Genomic DNA, 13,749 nt, shown 5'->3' on the forward strand with positions numbered 1-13,749 from the left:
AAACTAATCATTTCAGTAGATTGATGTTGGTAAAGAAATGATTGTTCTAAATACATCCATGTTATCATAATACATCTCTTAGGTGTTACAATTTATTGTGGTTATACAGGAAATGTCCTTATTTTTCAAAGGTGCTTTCTTAAGTACTTAGGGCTGAAATGTCAAAAGGCAACATAACAACTGTTGATTCTTATCAAAAAGAAAGCCCAGACTGATCTTTAAGAATAGAGCAGGTGCTATGAAAAAGAATTGTAAGCAGACTTTTCCAGGAATAGGGGAATAAACTCTAAAGATATTTCCATCCCCTCAACTCTCAGCATTTGCTTCGTAGAAAACATTAGCAAGTAACACCATTCCCAGTATAAATCATGATATTTATGCTTAAAAAACAAAAACAAGAATGGCATGCACAAGACCCTAAAGCAACTGTGCAAAAACTTCCAAATCACTTACTCACCAATTGGCTGCCTGTAGGGATGATACACACGGATGTCATATGGTCTGTGTGTTGTGTTCACCAGCACCACCCTATTGGACCCATTGTATTTGTTTCCCTTTTCAACTGTCTTTGTATTCCAATCTGTCCAATAAATGGTGTCTTCAAAAACAGTAATAGCAAAGGGATGAGGCAGTGTCCCAGTTTCGTACACCGTGTGCCGATGGTAGCCCTCCAAATCAGAGTACCTGGAGTCGGAGGAAGGAAGAGTCACTCAGTGAAGATAATGCCCCTCCTCTAATGCCTTTAAGGATAGAGGCTGACAAATCAATGAATAAAGTTCTAGAGGTAACTAAAGTTCAGATCTTCCTCAAAACTTTTAGTCTTCAATTAAAACAAAAACTAAACTTAAAGTTTATTTGGACTGAATGAAAGATGTAAAAGTTGCAAAAGCAATGCCTTAAAAATAAGAATAACCTTTCTGAAGTGCTCATGGAACATTCTCAAGGATAGATCATATCTTGGGTCACAAATCAAGCCTTGGTAAATTTAAGAAAATTGAAATAGTATCAAGTATCTTTTCCAACCACAACGCTATGAGACTAGATATCAATTACAGGAAAAAATCTGTAAAAAATATAAACACATGGAGGCTAAACAATACACTACTTAATAACCAAGATATCACTGAAGGAATCAAAGAGGAAATCAAAAAATACCTAGAAACAAATGACAATGAAAACACAATGACCCAAAACCTATGGGATGCAGCAAAAGCAGTTCTAAGAGGGAAGTTTATAGCAATACAATCCTACCTTAAGAAACAAGAAACATCTCAAATAAACAACCTAACCTTACACCTAAAGCAATTAGAGAAAGAAGAACAAAAAAACCCCAAAGTTAGCAGAAGGAAAGAAATCATAAAGATCAGATCAGGAATAAATGAAAAAGAAATGAAGGAAACGATAGCAAAGATTAATAAAACTAAAAGCTGGTTCTTTGAGAAGATAAACAAAATTGATAAAACATTAGCCAGACTCAACAAGAAAAAAAGGGAGAAGACTCAAATCAATAGAATTAGAAATGAAAAAGGAGAAGTAACAACTGACACTGCAGAAATACAAAGGATCATGAGAGATTACTACAAGCAACTCTATGCCAATAAAATGGACAACCTGGAAGAAATGGACAGATTCTTAGAAATGCACAACCTGCCGAGACTGAACCAGGAAGAAATAGAAAATATCAACAGACCAATCACAAGCACTGAAATTGAAACTGTGATTAAAAATCTTCCAACAGGGCTTCCCTGGTGGCACAGTGGTTGAGAATCTGCCTGCTAAGGCAGGGGACGCGGGTTCGAGCCCTGGTCTGGGAAGATCCCACATGCCACGGAGCAACTAGGCCCATGAGCCACAACTATTGAGCTTGCGTGTCTGGAGCCTGTGCTCCGCAACAGGAGAGGCCGCGATAGTGAGAGGCCCGCGCACCACAATGAAGAGTGGCCCCCGCTTTCCACAACTAGAGAAAGCCCTTGCACAGAAACGAAGACCCAACACAGCTAAAAAAAATTAATTAATTAATTAAAAAATAAAAATCTTCCAACAAACAAAAGCCCAGGACCAGATGGCTTCACAGGTGAATTCTATCAAACATTTAGAGAAGAGCTAACACCTATCCTTCTCAAACTCTTCCAAAATATTGCAGAGGGAGGAACAATCCTAAACTCATTCTACAAGGCCACCATCACCCTGATACCAAAACCAGAAAAAGATGTCACAAAGAAAGAAAACTACAGGCCAATATCACTGATGAACATAGATGCAATATTCCTCAACAAAACACTAGCAAACAGAATCCAACAGCACATTAAAAGGATCATACACCATGATCAAGTGGGGTTTAATCCAGGAGTGCAAGGATTCTTCAATATACACAAATCAATCAATGTGATACACCATATTAACAAGTTGAAGGAGAAAAATCATATGATCATCTCAATAGATGCAGAGAAAGCTTCTGACAAAATTCAACACCCATTTATGATAAAAACTCTCCAGAAAGTAGGCATAGAGGGAACTTACCTCAACATAATAAAGGCCATATATGACAAACCCACAGCCAACATAATCCTCAATGGTGAAAAACTGAAACCATTTCCACTAAGATCAGGAACAAGACAAGGTTGCCCACTCTCACCACTATTATTCAACATAGTCTTGAAAGTTTTAGCCACAGCAATCAGAGAAGAAAAAGAAATAAAAGGAATCCAAATCAGAAAAGAAGAAGTAAAGCTGTCACTGTTTGCAGATTACATGATACTATATGTAGAGAATCCTAAGGATGTTACCAGAAAACTACTAGAGCTAATCAATGAATTTGGTAAAGTAGCAGGATACAAAATTAATGCACAGAAATCTCTTGCATTCCTATACACTAATGATATAAAATCTGCAAGTGAAATTAAGGAAACACTCCCATTTACCACAGCAATAAAAAGAATAAAATACCTAGGAATAAACCTACCTAAGAAGAAAAAAGAATTGTATGCAGAATACTATAAGACACTGATGAAAGAAATTAAAGACGATACAAATAGATGGAGAGATATGCCATATTCTTGGATTGGAAGAATCAACGCTGTGAAAATGACTATACTACCCAAAGCAATCTACAGATTCAATGTAATCCCTATCAAACTACCACTGGCATTTTTCACAGAACTAGAACAAAAAATTTCACAATTTGTATGGAAACACAAAAGACCCCGAATAGCCAAAGCAATCTTGAGAAAGAAAAACGGAGCTGGAGGAATCAGGCTCCCTGACCTCAGACTATACTACAAAGCTACAGTAATCAAGACAGTATGGTACTGGCACAAAAACAGAAATATAGATCAATGCAACAGGATAGAAAGCCCAGAGATAAACCCACGCACATATGGTCACTTTATCTTTGATAAAGGAGGCAAGAATATACAGTGGAGAAAAGGCAGCCTCTTCGATAAGTGGTGCTGGGAAAACTGGACAGCTACATGTAAAAGAATAAAATTAGAACACTCCTTCACACCATCCACAAAAATAAACTCAAAATGGATTAAAGACCTAAATGTAAGGCCAGACACTATCAAACTCTTAGAGGAAAACATAGGCAGAACACTCTACAACATAAATCACAGCAAGATCCTTTTTGACCCACCTCCTAGAGAAATGGAAATTAAAAACAAAAATAAATAAATGGGACCTAATGAAACTTAAAAGCTTTTGCACAGCAAAGGAAACCATAAACAAGACGAAAAGACAACCCTCAGAATGGGAAAAAATATTTGTAAATGAAGTAACTGACAAAGGACTAATCTCCAAAATTTACAAGCAGCTCATGCAGCTCAATATCAAAAAAACAAACAACCCAATCCAAAAATGGGCAGAAGACCTAAATAGACATTTCTCCAAAGAAGATATACAGATTGCCAACAAACACATGAAAGAATGCTCAACATCATTAATCATTAGAGAAATGCAAATCAAAACTACAATAAGATATCACCTCACACCTGTCAGAGTGGCCATCATCAAAAAATCTATAAACAATAAATGCTGGAGAGGGTGTGGAGAAAAGGGAACCCTCTTGCACTGTTGGTGGGAATGTAAATTGATAGAGCCACTATGGAGAACAGTATGGAGGGTCCTTAAAAAGCTAAAAATAGAACTACCATACGACCCAGCAATCCCACTACTGGGCCTATACCCTGAGAAAACCATAATTCAAAAAGAGTCATGTACCAAAATGTTCATTGCAGCTCTATTTACAATAGCCAGGACATGGAAGCAACCAAAGTGTCCATCAACAGATGAATGGATAAAGAAGATGTGGCACATATATACAATGGAATATTACTCAGCCATAAAAAGAAACAAAATTGAGTTATTTGTAGTGAGGTGGATGGACCTCGAGTCTGTCATACAGAGTGAAGTAAGTCAGAAAGAGAAGAACAAATACCGTATGCTAACACAAATATATGGAATCTAAAAAAAAAAAAAATGGTCATGAAGAACCTAGGGGCAAGATGGGAATAAAGGCGCAGACCTACTAGAGAATGGACTTGAGGATACAGGGAGGGGGAAGTGTAAGCTGGGACAAAGTGAGAGAGTGGCATGGACATATATATACTACCAAACTTAAAATAGATAGCTAGTGGGAAGCAGCCGCATAGCACAGGGAGATCAGCTCGGTGCTTTGTGACCACCTAGAGGGGTGGTATAGGGAGGGTGGGAAGGAGGGAGACGCAAAAGGGTAGAGATATGGGGACATATGTATACGTATAACTGATTCACTTTGTTATAAAGCAGAAACTAACACCATTGTAAAGCAATTATACTCTAATAAAGATGTTAAAAAGAAATCAGAAAAGAAAAAGAAAAATAGGAATAACCAGAGGAGTTTAAAGATCACTAATTCCTAACCACAGCTGCTTTCCTGCTGATGCAGCTGGTTCAGCTCTTGTAGGTTTATAACCTCTTATGTTGATGTTCTCCATGAAGCATTCTTTCGATATCTTGGGATGAACACTGTTTCCTAAGCCATCAGAAGAAATCAGAGGAAAGCAGTCTAAAGCTGGACTTCTGTCTCCTCAGGAGGACAAGGGAAGAAGCAGTTTTTGGAGACAGCTTGATTCTCAGTATAACCTGAGCGGTATAGACTAGCTGAGTTAACCTAAAGGCCAGCAGGGTTAGCTTTGTACACACTGGTAGCACATGTATTATTAATCATGACCCAGACATTATTAGTGAATCTAGGTCTCATTCATTCCTGTGAACCTATGTCAGAATACTGATATTTTAATATTTAAAAATCTGGGAGCAGACCCTAAAACTCACAAGAGGTGGAATGAGCTATCAACTAAAGAAGTTGATAACATTAGCCATGTGATGTTAGAATTTTTTTCCAAAATATCATAATTTATGGAAACTTAAAGAAGGCATAGGAAAACCTGAATACCTTCTTGACCTCTGTTAATAAGACTGCAGATAAATGACCAGAACTTTGTCATTATCTGTTTCTTTAAAAAGGTCATAAACCAGAAAGCAGTCTTGAGGCCTTCTCCTTCAGTTCTTGCATGATCTCTATATAAAGAGCTCAGATACTTTTATGAGTATTTTTTGTCAAGTGTAATTTTTTTCAAAAAAAATTTAATAGAATGACAGGAGTTTTTAAACCTTTAAAATAGCTCTAGTGAATTAACGACAATTCCCTGCTTTTGCATGCAACAGGCTGTGTATCTGGGTACTAGTTCATAAATACCCAGAAGACATTACCATAGTCCAACTAGGCCATAATTAGCAATGCCCCGAAATAAACATGTACTGCTTGGCTAATAATTTGTATTATCTTTTTTACAAGGAGTATTTTTCATTGAACAGTATAATTTTTCCAAGTCTATTAATCATATATTTGGGAGGGTAGGGCAAAGTAAAGGCATAAGAGAATTAAGATGAGTTGAGCACTAAGCTGACTACCACAGGGGAGAGATTACTAGCTGCTTTTTTAGGAGTATAAGAAGTAAAAGCACCAAGACAAAATCCTGATCTGTATGACTTCAAAGTTCACGCTCTTTCTCTTGCACCATACCACAGAGCTCGGTGAATTGCCTGTAGGCACTTTAGTTAGAAGTGACTTCCAACAAACAGGCCAGTTAGAAGCTGCCTGGGATTAATACACTGGCAACACAAGCACTGGTGTTTGGAATGAGCAGTCACCCAGTTGGCTTTATTCTTTTCTAAGTACGTACTCAATGTAACCCAGGTGCGCATCTGTCCAGTAGAGTAGATCATTGGTGTAATCAATGGTGAGGCCATTGGGCCACTTGATCTTGGTAGAAATAATCACAGACTTATGGGTTCCATCCATGCCTACTCTCCCAATGTATGCTCGGTCAGCCCAGTCTCCCCAGTAGACATGCCTGTTGGAGCAAACACAAAGGGTCAGTCCCTGAAGCCAGAAGAACTCAGTGGCAAAGACATAAGCTCTCTCCAATTAGAGAAATGGAGTTTACATCCTACAGAGTTTTTCATAAAGGAAAGAGAACTAACCGAAAATAATCTAACAGGGCATGATGCACAGGAAATGCTCAAGAATGAACATGATTAACTGGGGATTTCAGTGGATTTGACATGGAAAGTCCAGTAAAGGTGGGTTGTTGTTTTTTTAAACCATAAATTACTTGCATGCAGCCAAAATATGTGACTTTGAAAGTGAAATGGTGTGTCATGGCAAAGAAAATAGAATAGCCGATGAATATCATTTGAACAAGCCATGCTTCTACCCATAATACTAAGCCATTTACCAGGTAGGAAAAGCAGAAGACAAGCTCCAACAAGACACTGGCCTTGATATCACTACGTGAACAGCCTTTTTGGTAACAGAGGTGGAAGAAGGGCATGAAAGAAGAGCCCAAGATTACAGGGAGACAATACCCATATCGAGGGTGCAGGGCAATTCCTCTGGGATTGTCAATGCAGAAGGTGTTGTTGGCGTCCACACAGTGCTCGGCCAGCCTGCGGCGGTATCGACCATTGAGGTCAGAGACAGAAAGGCAATTCAGGTGGGAATCCACCCAATACAGCTTTCTGAAAATGGAGAAATGGAGAACCAGGAGCTATAGCCATTTTACTTGCACATTTAGCCACACAATTTCCGATCCAAGCACATTTCCCCCAGGCAAACAAGGACAAGGGGAAACACAGTTGACCTTCCTGCAATGAGACAACAAAAGATGCAAGAATGTGTGCTACTCTTCCTGTTGTAAGGTGATGTCACCTTACAACAGGAAATTCTGGGGCCACACTTCACACAAGGATTCTGGCTTTACTTGCTTCATGCAGCAAAAGGCATCTTTCCCAAGCAATGTTCCAGGCTTTAGAGGAGCAGGGAAGCAGAAGTGAGAGTGATCAATGAGTATCATGAACTACAGTTTAAATGGTGGAGTCCAGGAAACAAACTTGTCTAAGTGTTATCATTGAGACTGCACAAGGGAACTCTGAATCATGGCATCCTTCAGATAAAGAAAAACCTGACCCCCTCCCTGGCCCTGTCCCAGTAGGCTGGCAAAATGAGTTTCTTACCCTGTGCCAAGTTTTACTTAAACTCAAAAAGCTTTAGAAACTTATTAGAATCTCTTACCTCAAGGATATTTCAGTTCTGAATATATTGCTATTCAATAAAATCCATTTATTTTCTATAAGGCAGGGTTCTTAATCTGGGGTCCTTAATCTGACACCAGGGTAGCCTAGGCTCTGGGGGCGGGGCGTGTACCCTCTAAAACTGATGCAAAATTGTATAAGCATAAATTTGTTAAGTGCTTTTATCCAGCGAGGGGTCTGTGGGTTTCACCAGAGTCTTAAAGTATCCATAACCTTCCAAAGGGTTCAAAACTCCTAGAATGAGTGTCATTTGAGATCTGATAGTCAATTTCTACTGAAACGATTTCTCTTCCAAAAGACCCCAATGTCTCCTTGCCAGAGGTAAGCCTGATCCAACCATGCGAGGTGTCAGAATATTTAACTGCTAGGACAGTAGCATCTTTTTAGGCTTGGGGATGAGGGAATGAGTATGCATAAATGCACAAGCCTTGCTATTTAATTCAGTTGGGTAAATCCTGATGTATGAGATGGCCACAATCTTAGATTCCAACATTGTAGAGGGTAATAATAGCAATAATAATAGCAGCTATCTATTAAATGCCAAGCCCTGGGCTAAGGACTTTTTAAAATATTATATTATTTAAGATCTTATTCCTGTTTTCTTGATGAGGCTGCTGAGGCCCAGAGGTTGCTGATTAGTAAGAGCTAGAGCAGGAATTCAAGACTGGCTACACCACAGGGCACTCCGCTCTGTGGAGCTTACTGCCAACTCATTAATTTCTCTTTATTCCACAGTCAAAACACTGACCCAGTGAACAGAATATGGAGAAGACACTCCGTGCCCACTCCAGGAAAAATTAAGAGGACTGAGAACCAGCACAATTTTCCACTGTGCATAATGGTGCTTTGAAAAACTTGTATATCAAGTTTAAGGGCCTTGGAAACCAAACATCCTTGAGTTCGCTATGAACATCTTTATTGATATTGGGGAAATTGTTTCAAATTTCAATGTAATTAGTATCTTAGGACTGTCCCCTACAAACTTAAATGTGACTGCGTTCTATCCTGCCTTGTGTTTTAAGGAATGTTTAGCCTGGCTGTGCTCCTTCTTGAACATTTGAGAAAATGTTTCGGTCATGAGATATTTTATCCTACCCTCACCCTAGACTTTTTTGCTCCATCTTCCTCAGTACCACACATGTGCCTAATTCTTTCCCCTGGTCAAGAACATGCCTAGAGTGAGAGGAAAGTAGCTGAAATCCAGGGGAAAATATCATCCTACCAGTTTTGGGGAGAGGGGGCTGAATGACAATATCAAGGCTAAAATATTATCTTTCCCTGCATTGCAGCAAAGGATGAGATAGGAACAGTACCACAATTAGTTCTATTCCTGCAAATCATTAATCACTATGCTTTTTGACACCCAAAAGAGCCACTATATATAAAATACTTGTATTCACATGATTAATATTTTATTCATTTTTTCTGTAGGCAGTTCTTGAGCACCTATGGCAGGCCAATTACTATTCAGGTAGAACTAGGGGGCCAATTCTCCATCCCCCATCTTAGGATCTTTACCCTTAAGATGGTCAAACAGAGAAGATGTGGAAGAGTCCTCTGTAGGTCTGGGGTGACTGAAGCACAATAATATTTGCAGGCTAAGTGCCTACAGCTTCATGTCAACCACAAAGCCAAATATCTGATAGATTCAATATTCAATAGAGATGTGAAGAAGTGTGGTTGAGCTGGTCAAGTTGAATTAAAATATCACCGTCTACCTTAAAGATGCTCAGAGTTTCAAGTTAGCCATTCTCTATTTTACAACCAGCCCAGGCTGCGAATAAATAGCATTGTAAGCAGCCTGTGAACACCAGGAAAGCAGGGGCTGTGTCTGTCTTGTTGACCTCTAGACCCCAGTTCCTAGCATAGCACTGCATGCTGGAGGCACTTAGGCAACAGCTTTAAATGACTGAATGCACCAACAAATGCATGCATCATCCCTTCACATCACCTCCAGTTAACTGAATGGCCAGTAATAACAGAGCTCTTTCCTCCTTTGTGATGCCCCTCCCCATGAAATTGATATCATAAATTCTTAAAATCACTAGATTTTAGGTTCTGTGGTATCCCATTTGATTATTAGGTACATAGCAGAAAAAAACAAAAACATGCAGAAGCATTAAAATGTATCCACCTATTAACCCAAGTTGGAAAAGATCAGTTCTCTGTTAGGATGAAAACATGGTTTGAATACTTTTTTAAAAACAAAAAGCGTTTTAACTCTTAAAAAGCGCCTCAGCTTTTTCTTACCTGGTAACCCAGTCGACAGCCAGACTTTCTGTACCCGGTAGATTGTACTTTAGGACTGTCTCCCTGTTTGTCTTATTCAGAAACATTCTCTCAATGACTTTATTCTCTATATCAAGCCAGTACAATCTCTTTTCTACTCGGTCAAAATCCACTGCCACAGCATTACCCAGTCCTTGCAAGATGAGGGAGTATAAATGGCCATCGATAGTGAGATTTCTCAAATAGTAACGGTTACTAAAAATGAGATCGGGCTCGATGTTGCTGTTCTGCCGGCAGGTCTTTCCATCTGGCTCACGGATGTAGCCTGGGGCACACTTGCAGATGTAAGAGCCCAGTAAGTTCTCACACTTCTGGCTACAGACAAAAGGCGTCTCCTTGCATTCATCAATATCAACACAAGTCCGCTTGTCAGACAACAGCTTGTAACCAGGGTTACAAGAACAATAGAAACTGGTTAAAGTGTCTGTGCAATTGTGGTCGCAGCCACTGAGTGAAGGGTCATTGCATTCATTAACACCTGTAGGTAAAAGACAGTTATCAGAGAACCTAAGTTGACAGCAATGGATCCACCATAATGGTCCAAAGTCAACCTTCCCACTGGACAGACCCAATCCTTTTTGTTTCGTTTTGTTTTGCTTTGCTTGGACAGACCCAATTCTTAATGAATCATGCTAAAAGAAGACAGATAAGAAGGGATTTCTAAAGGTCCTACATTATTCAAAAGTCAATCTTACTCAACTTCCTCCCAACTTGATCCTTCACCAGTGGTTTTAACAACGAATACAACCAACAAGTTTGACTTCTAATCCTATACCTGTCAATCTTCTTTTAATCGATAAATTTAGAACTAAAATAGCAGGAGAGAGGAGAAAGAAGAGCAGACGAGCCCACACAGCGGTGTGCTGGTAAAACAGGTCTGGGGTGTGGGGTGGGATGGGGGGAGGGGGGAGCTCTAATTTGTAGCCTCTTCCATTTCAATGGTGCCACGACTCACACCATGGCCAATTTCAGGCTCCCAGTGTGACGTCCCTGAATGTGGAGATGGGAAGAGAAGCACTCACTTGACTGAGAATCACAAATGGGATGAGCCACCCAGCACCCTGGGAGGGTACCTCTGGCTGGTCCTGTGACACATGGCCATTTACATTCAAAAACTATCTACGGGCTTCCCTGGTGGCACAGTGGTTGAGAATCTGCCTGCCAATGCAGGGGACATGGGTTCGAGCCCTGGGAAGGGGAAGATCCCACATGCCATGGAGCAACTAAGCCCGTGCGCCACAACTACTGAGCCTACACATCTGGAGCCTGTGCCCCGCAACAAGAGAGGCTGCGACAGTGAAAGGTCGCACACCGCGATGAAGAGTGGCCCCCACTCGCCACAACTAGAGAAAGCCCTCGCACAGAAACGAAGACCCGACACAGCCAAATAAATAAATAAATAAATAAATAAATAAAAATTTTAAAAAACTATCTACACAGCGGGGAGAACATTTCCTTAAGATTCTATATTTTATAAATTCTAGAGTGGTTTACCTGTGGGAGTTCGGTGGGGGCGGGGGAGGGGCTGCCAGTTAAACTCTCCCCTTTAGTCACCTGAGGATGAAAATTAAGAACAGGCTAAGGGGACTTCCCTGGTGGCGCAGTGGTTAAGAATCCGCCTGCCAATGCAGGAGACACGGGTTCGAACCCTGGTCCGGGAAGATCCCACATGCCGCAGAGCAACTAAGCCCGAGCACCACAACTACTGAGCCTGTGCTCTAGAGCCCGCGAGCCACAACTACTGAGCCCACGTGCCACAACTACTGAAGCCCGTGCACCCAGAGCCCGTGCTGCACAACAAGAGAAGCCACCGCAATGAGAAGCCTGTGTACCGCAATGAAGAGTAGCCCCCACTCGCCGCAACTAGAGAAAGCCTGCACGCAGCAATGAAGACCCAATACAGCCAAAAATAAAAATAAATAAAATAAATAAATTTATTAAAAAAAAAAAAACAACAGGCTAAGGAATCCTAGCAGAGAGGCAGTGAAGGCAACAAGTCACTGCAAGATGCCAAAAAGAATCAACACTCTCTGCTGTTAGATACCGATGGCCTGAATTTGTTCATCTCCTGTTCTCTGTAATGACTGCCTAACTCATGAATTAGTCCAAAAAATGTTTGTGACTGACCTTATATACCAAGAAATCCTTGCTTTTTGCTAGACAAGCAATAGTAATTTTCTGGCAATGTTCTACTTAGAGAACCAACTGACAAGTCCTGCTAAGTCATGAAGGGTTGAAAATCCACATTCAGTCCCCCTGGTTTCCTTTTCCCCAATCTTCTGTTATACTCACCACATCCTTTCTCATCACTGTTGTCTAAACAGTCATCTAGATGATTGCAGACTTTCACCATCTCGATGCAGTTCCTATTGTCACACCTGAACTGATGAGGGGGACACGTGGTTTCCGGGGTGTGACACAGGTGCTCCAGCTCATCCGAGTCGTCTCCACAGTCATTTTCCCCATCACAGACGAAGGCCTTATAAATGCAGAGCCCATTCTGACAGGTAAAATGGACCTTGTCGCAGGCAGGGTACACGCAGTCCCTCTCATCACTGTAGTCACCACAGTCATTGCGCCGGTCACACCTGTGTTATGAAACCCAGTACCATTCTCGAGAGGGTTTTTAAAATATGTTTCCAGCATTTAAAATCAGAATATTTCAGGTGAAAATCCAGATTCCCAACTTCCCTCCAAACAAATGACGTTGACTAGTGTCTGCGTCTCTTAGCTGGAGCACTTGCCCGAGGTCCACCTCACCTGCCCCTCACTGTTGTCTGGTTGACCCTGAGCCGCAGCGCCCAGACCCATTTATCATCATGCTCACACTGTTATTTTTCTTACAGCAGAGAGAAGAGAATGAAGTATTTCTTGTACCCATGCCTCAACTCCAAGTGGAAAACCAAGAGCCTCAGCTACCCCAAGAAAGAACTTTCTTCTAGCAAGCCCACTTCATTCATCTCTCTGGCCCTCTGTGCAAGGTCACATTATGACCTTCATGGACCCTAGGCACTTTTGCCTTCATGGGTCCCTTCCTCCATAAAAATATTTATTTATTTCCCTAGAATAGTCAGATTCATAGAGTCAGAAAGTACATTGGTAGATGTCAGGGGCCGGGGGTTAAGGGGAGTCGGGAGAGGGAATGGGGAGTTAGTGTTTAAAGAGGACAGAGTTTTGGTTTAGGAAGGTGAAAAATTCCAGAGATGGATGATGGTAAGAGTTGCACAGCAATGTGAATATACTTAGTGCCACTGAACTGTACACTTAAATATGGTTAAAATAGTATGTTTTATATTATGTGACTTTTACCACCATAAAAAAACATTTATAATTAAGGACCACATTGGTATAAAGCCAGATATATTATTTGGTATTAAAATACTTTCTTTGACCTAAAATTTCTCTTTGTTTTTTCTTTTGATTTTAAAAGAAATCCAAACATTTTCATAGACCACTAAAAGTACCATGGGCTCCAGGCCCCAGTCCTGCCTCATGGAAGTTTAGGTTTGTTGGTAGACTGTTTAATCCCCAATTCACCTGAACCAGTCGGGGATACACAGTCCATTACTACAGGTGAACTCCGTTTCAGAGCAGGATCTCCTGGTGCAGTTCTGGTGCTCATCATAGGCATCAGAGCAATCCGCATCGCCATCACAAACCCAAGACTGAGGGATGCACCTCCTGGATGGAGACACGCTACTTACACAGAGAAACTCAGAACTTGAGCAGCTGTGACTCTCTGAAACCAAAGCACATGAGAATCAGAAGTCACATGAGAGCTCATTCTAGAAGTCAAATTCATTCTGAACCATTATTTATCTTGCT

The 13,749-nt window shown here is 40.7% G+C and overlaps 1 protein-coding gene across 1 annotated transcript in view; it reads right to left on the reverse strand.

The window, feature by feature from the left end:
• LRP2 (LDL receptor related protein 2) overlaps positions 1–13,749 on the reverse strand; it is a 198,216-nt gene that overhangs the window by 41,394 nt on the left and 143,073 nt on the right. Inside the window, exons 48-53 of the mRNA XM_059928047.1 lie at positions 13,462–13,663; positions 12,217–12,512; positions 9,886–10,402; positions 6,910–7,062; positions 6,225–6,395; positions 458–684 (exon numbers count right to left, since the gene is read on the reverse strand). Coding sequence (XP_059784030.1) covers positions 458–684; positions 6,225–6,395; positions 6,910–7,062; positions 9,886–10,402; positions 12,217–12,512; positions 13,462–13,663 — 1,566 coding nt within the window. The remainder of the gene's footprint in view (positions 1–457; positions 685–6,224; positions 6,396–6,909; positions 7,063–9,885; positions 10,403–12,216; positions 12,513–13,461; positions 13,664–13,749) is intronic.

This window comes from Balaenoptera ricei, chromosome 7 (assembly GCF_028023285.1).
Source record: "Balaenoptera ricei isolate mBalRic1 chromosome 7, mBalRic1.hap2, whole genome shotgun sequence".
NCBI lineage: Eukaryota > Metazoa > Chordata > Mammalia > Artiodactyla > Balaenopteridae > Balaenoptera > Balaenoptera ricei.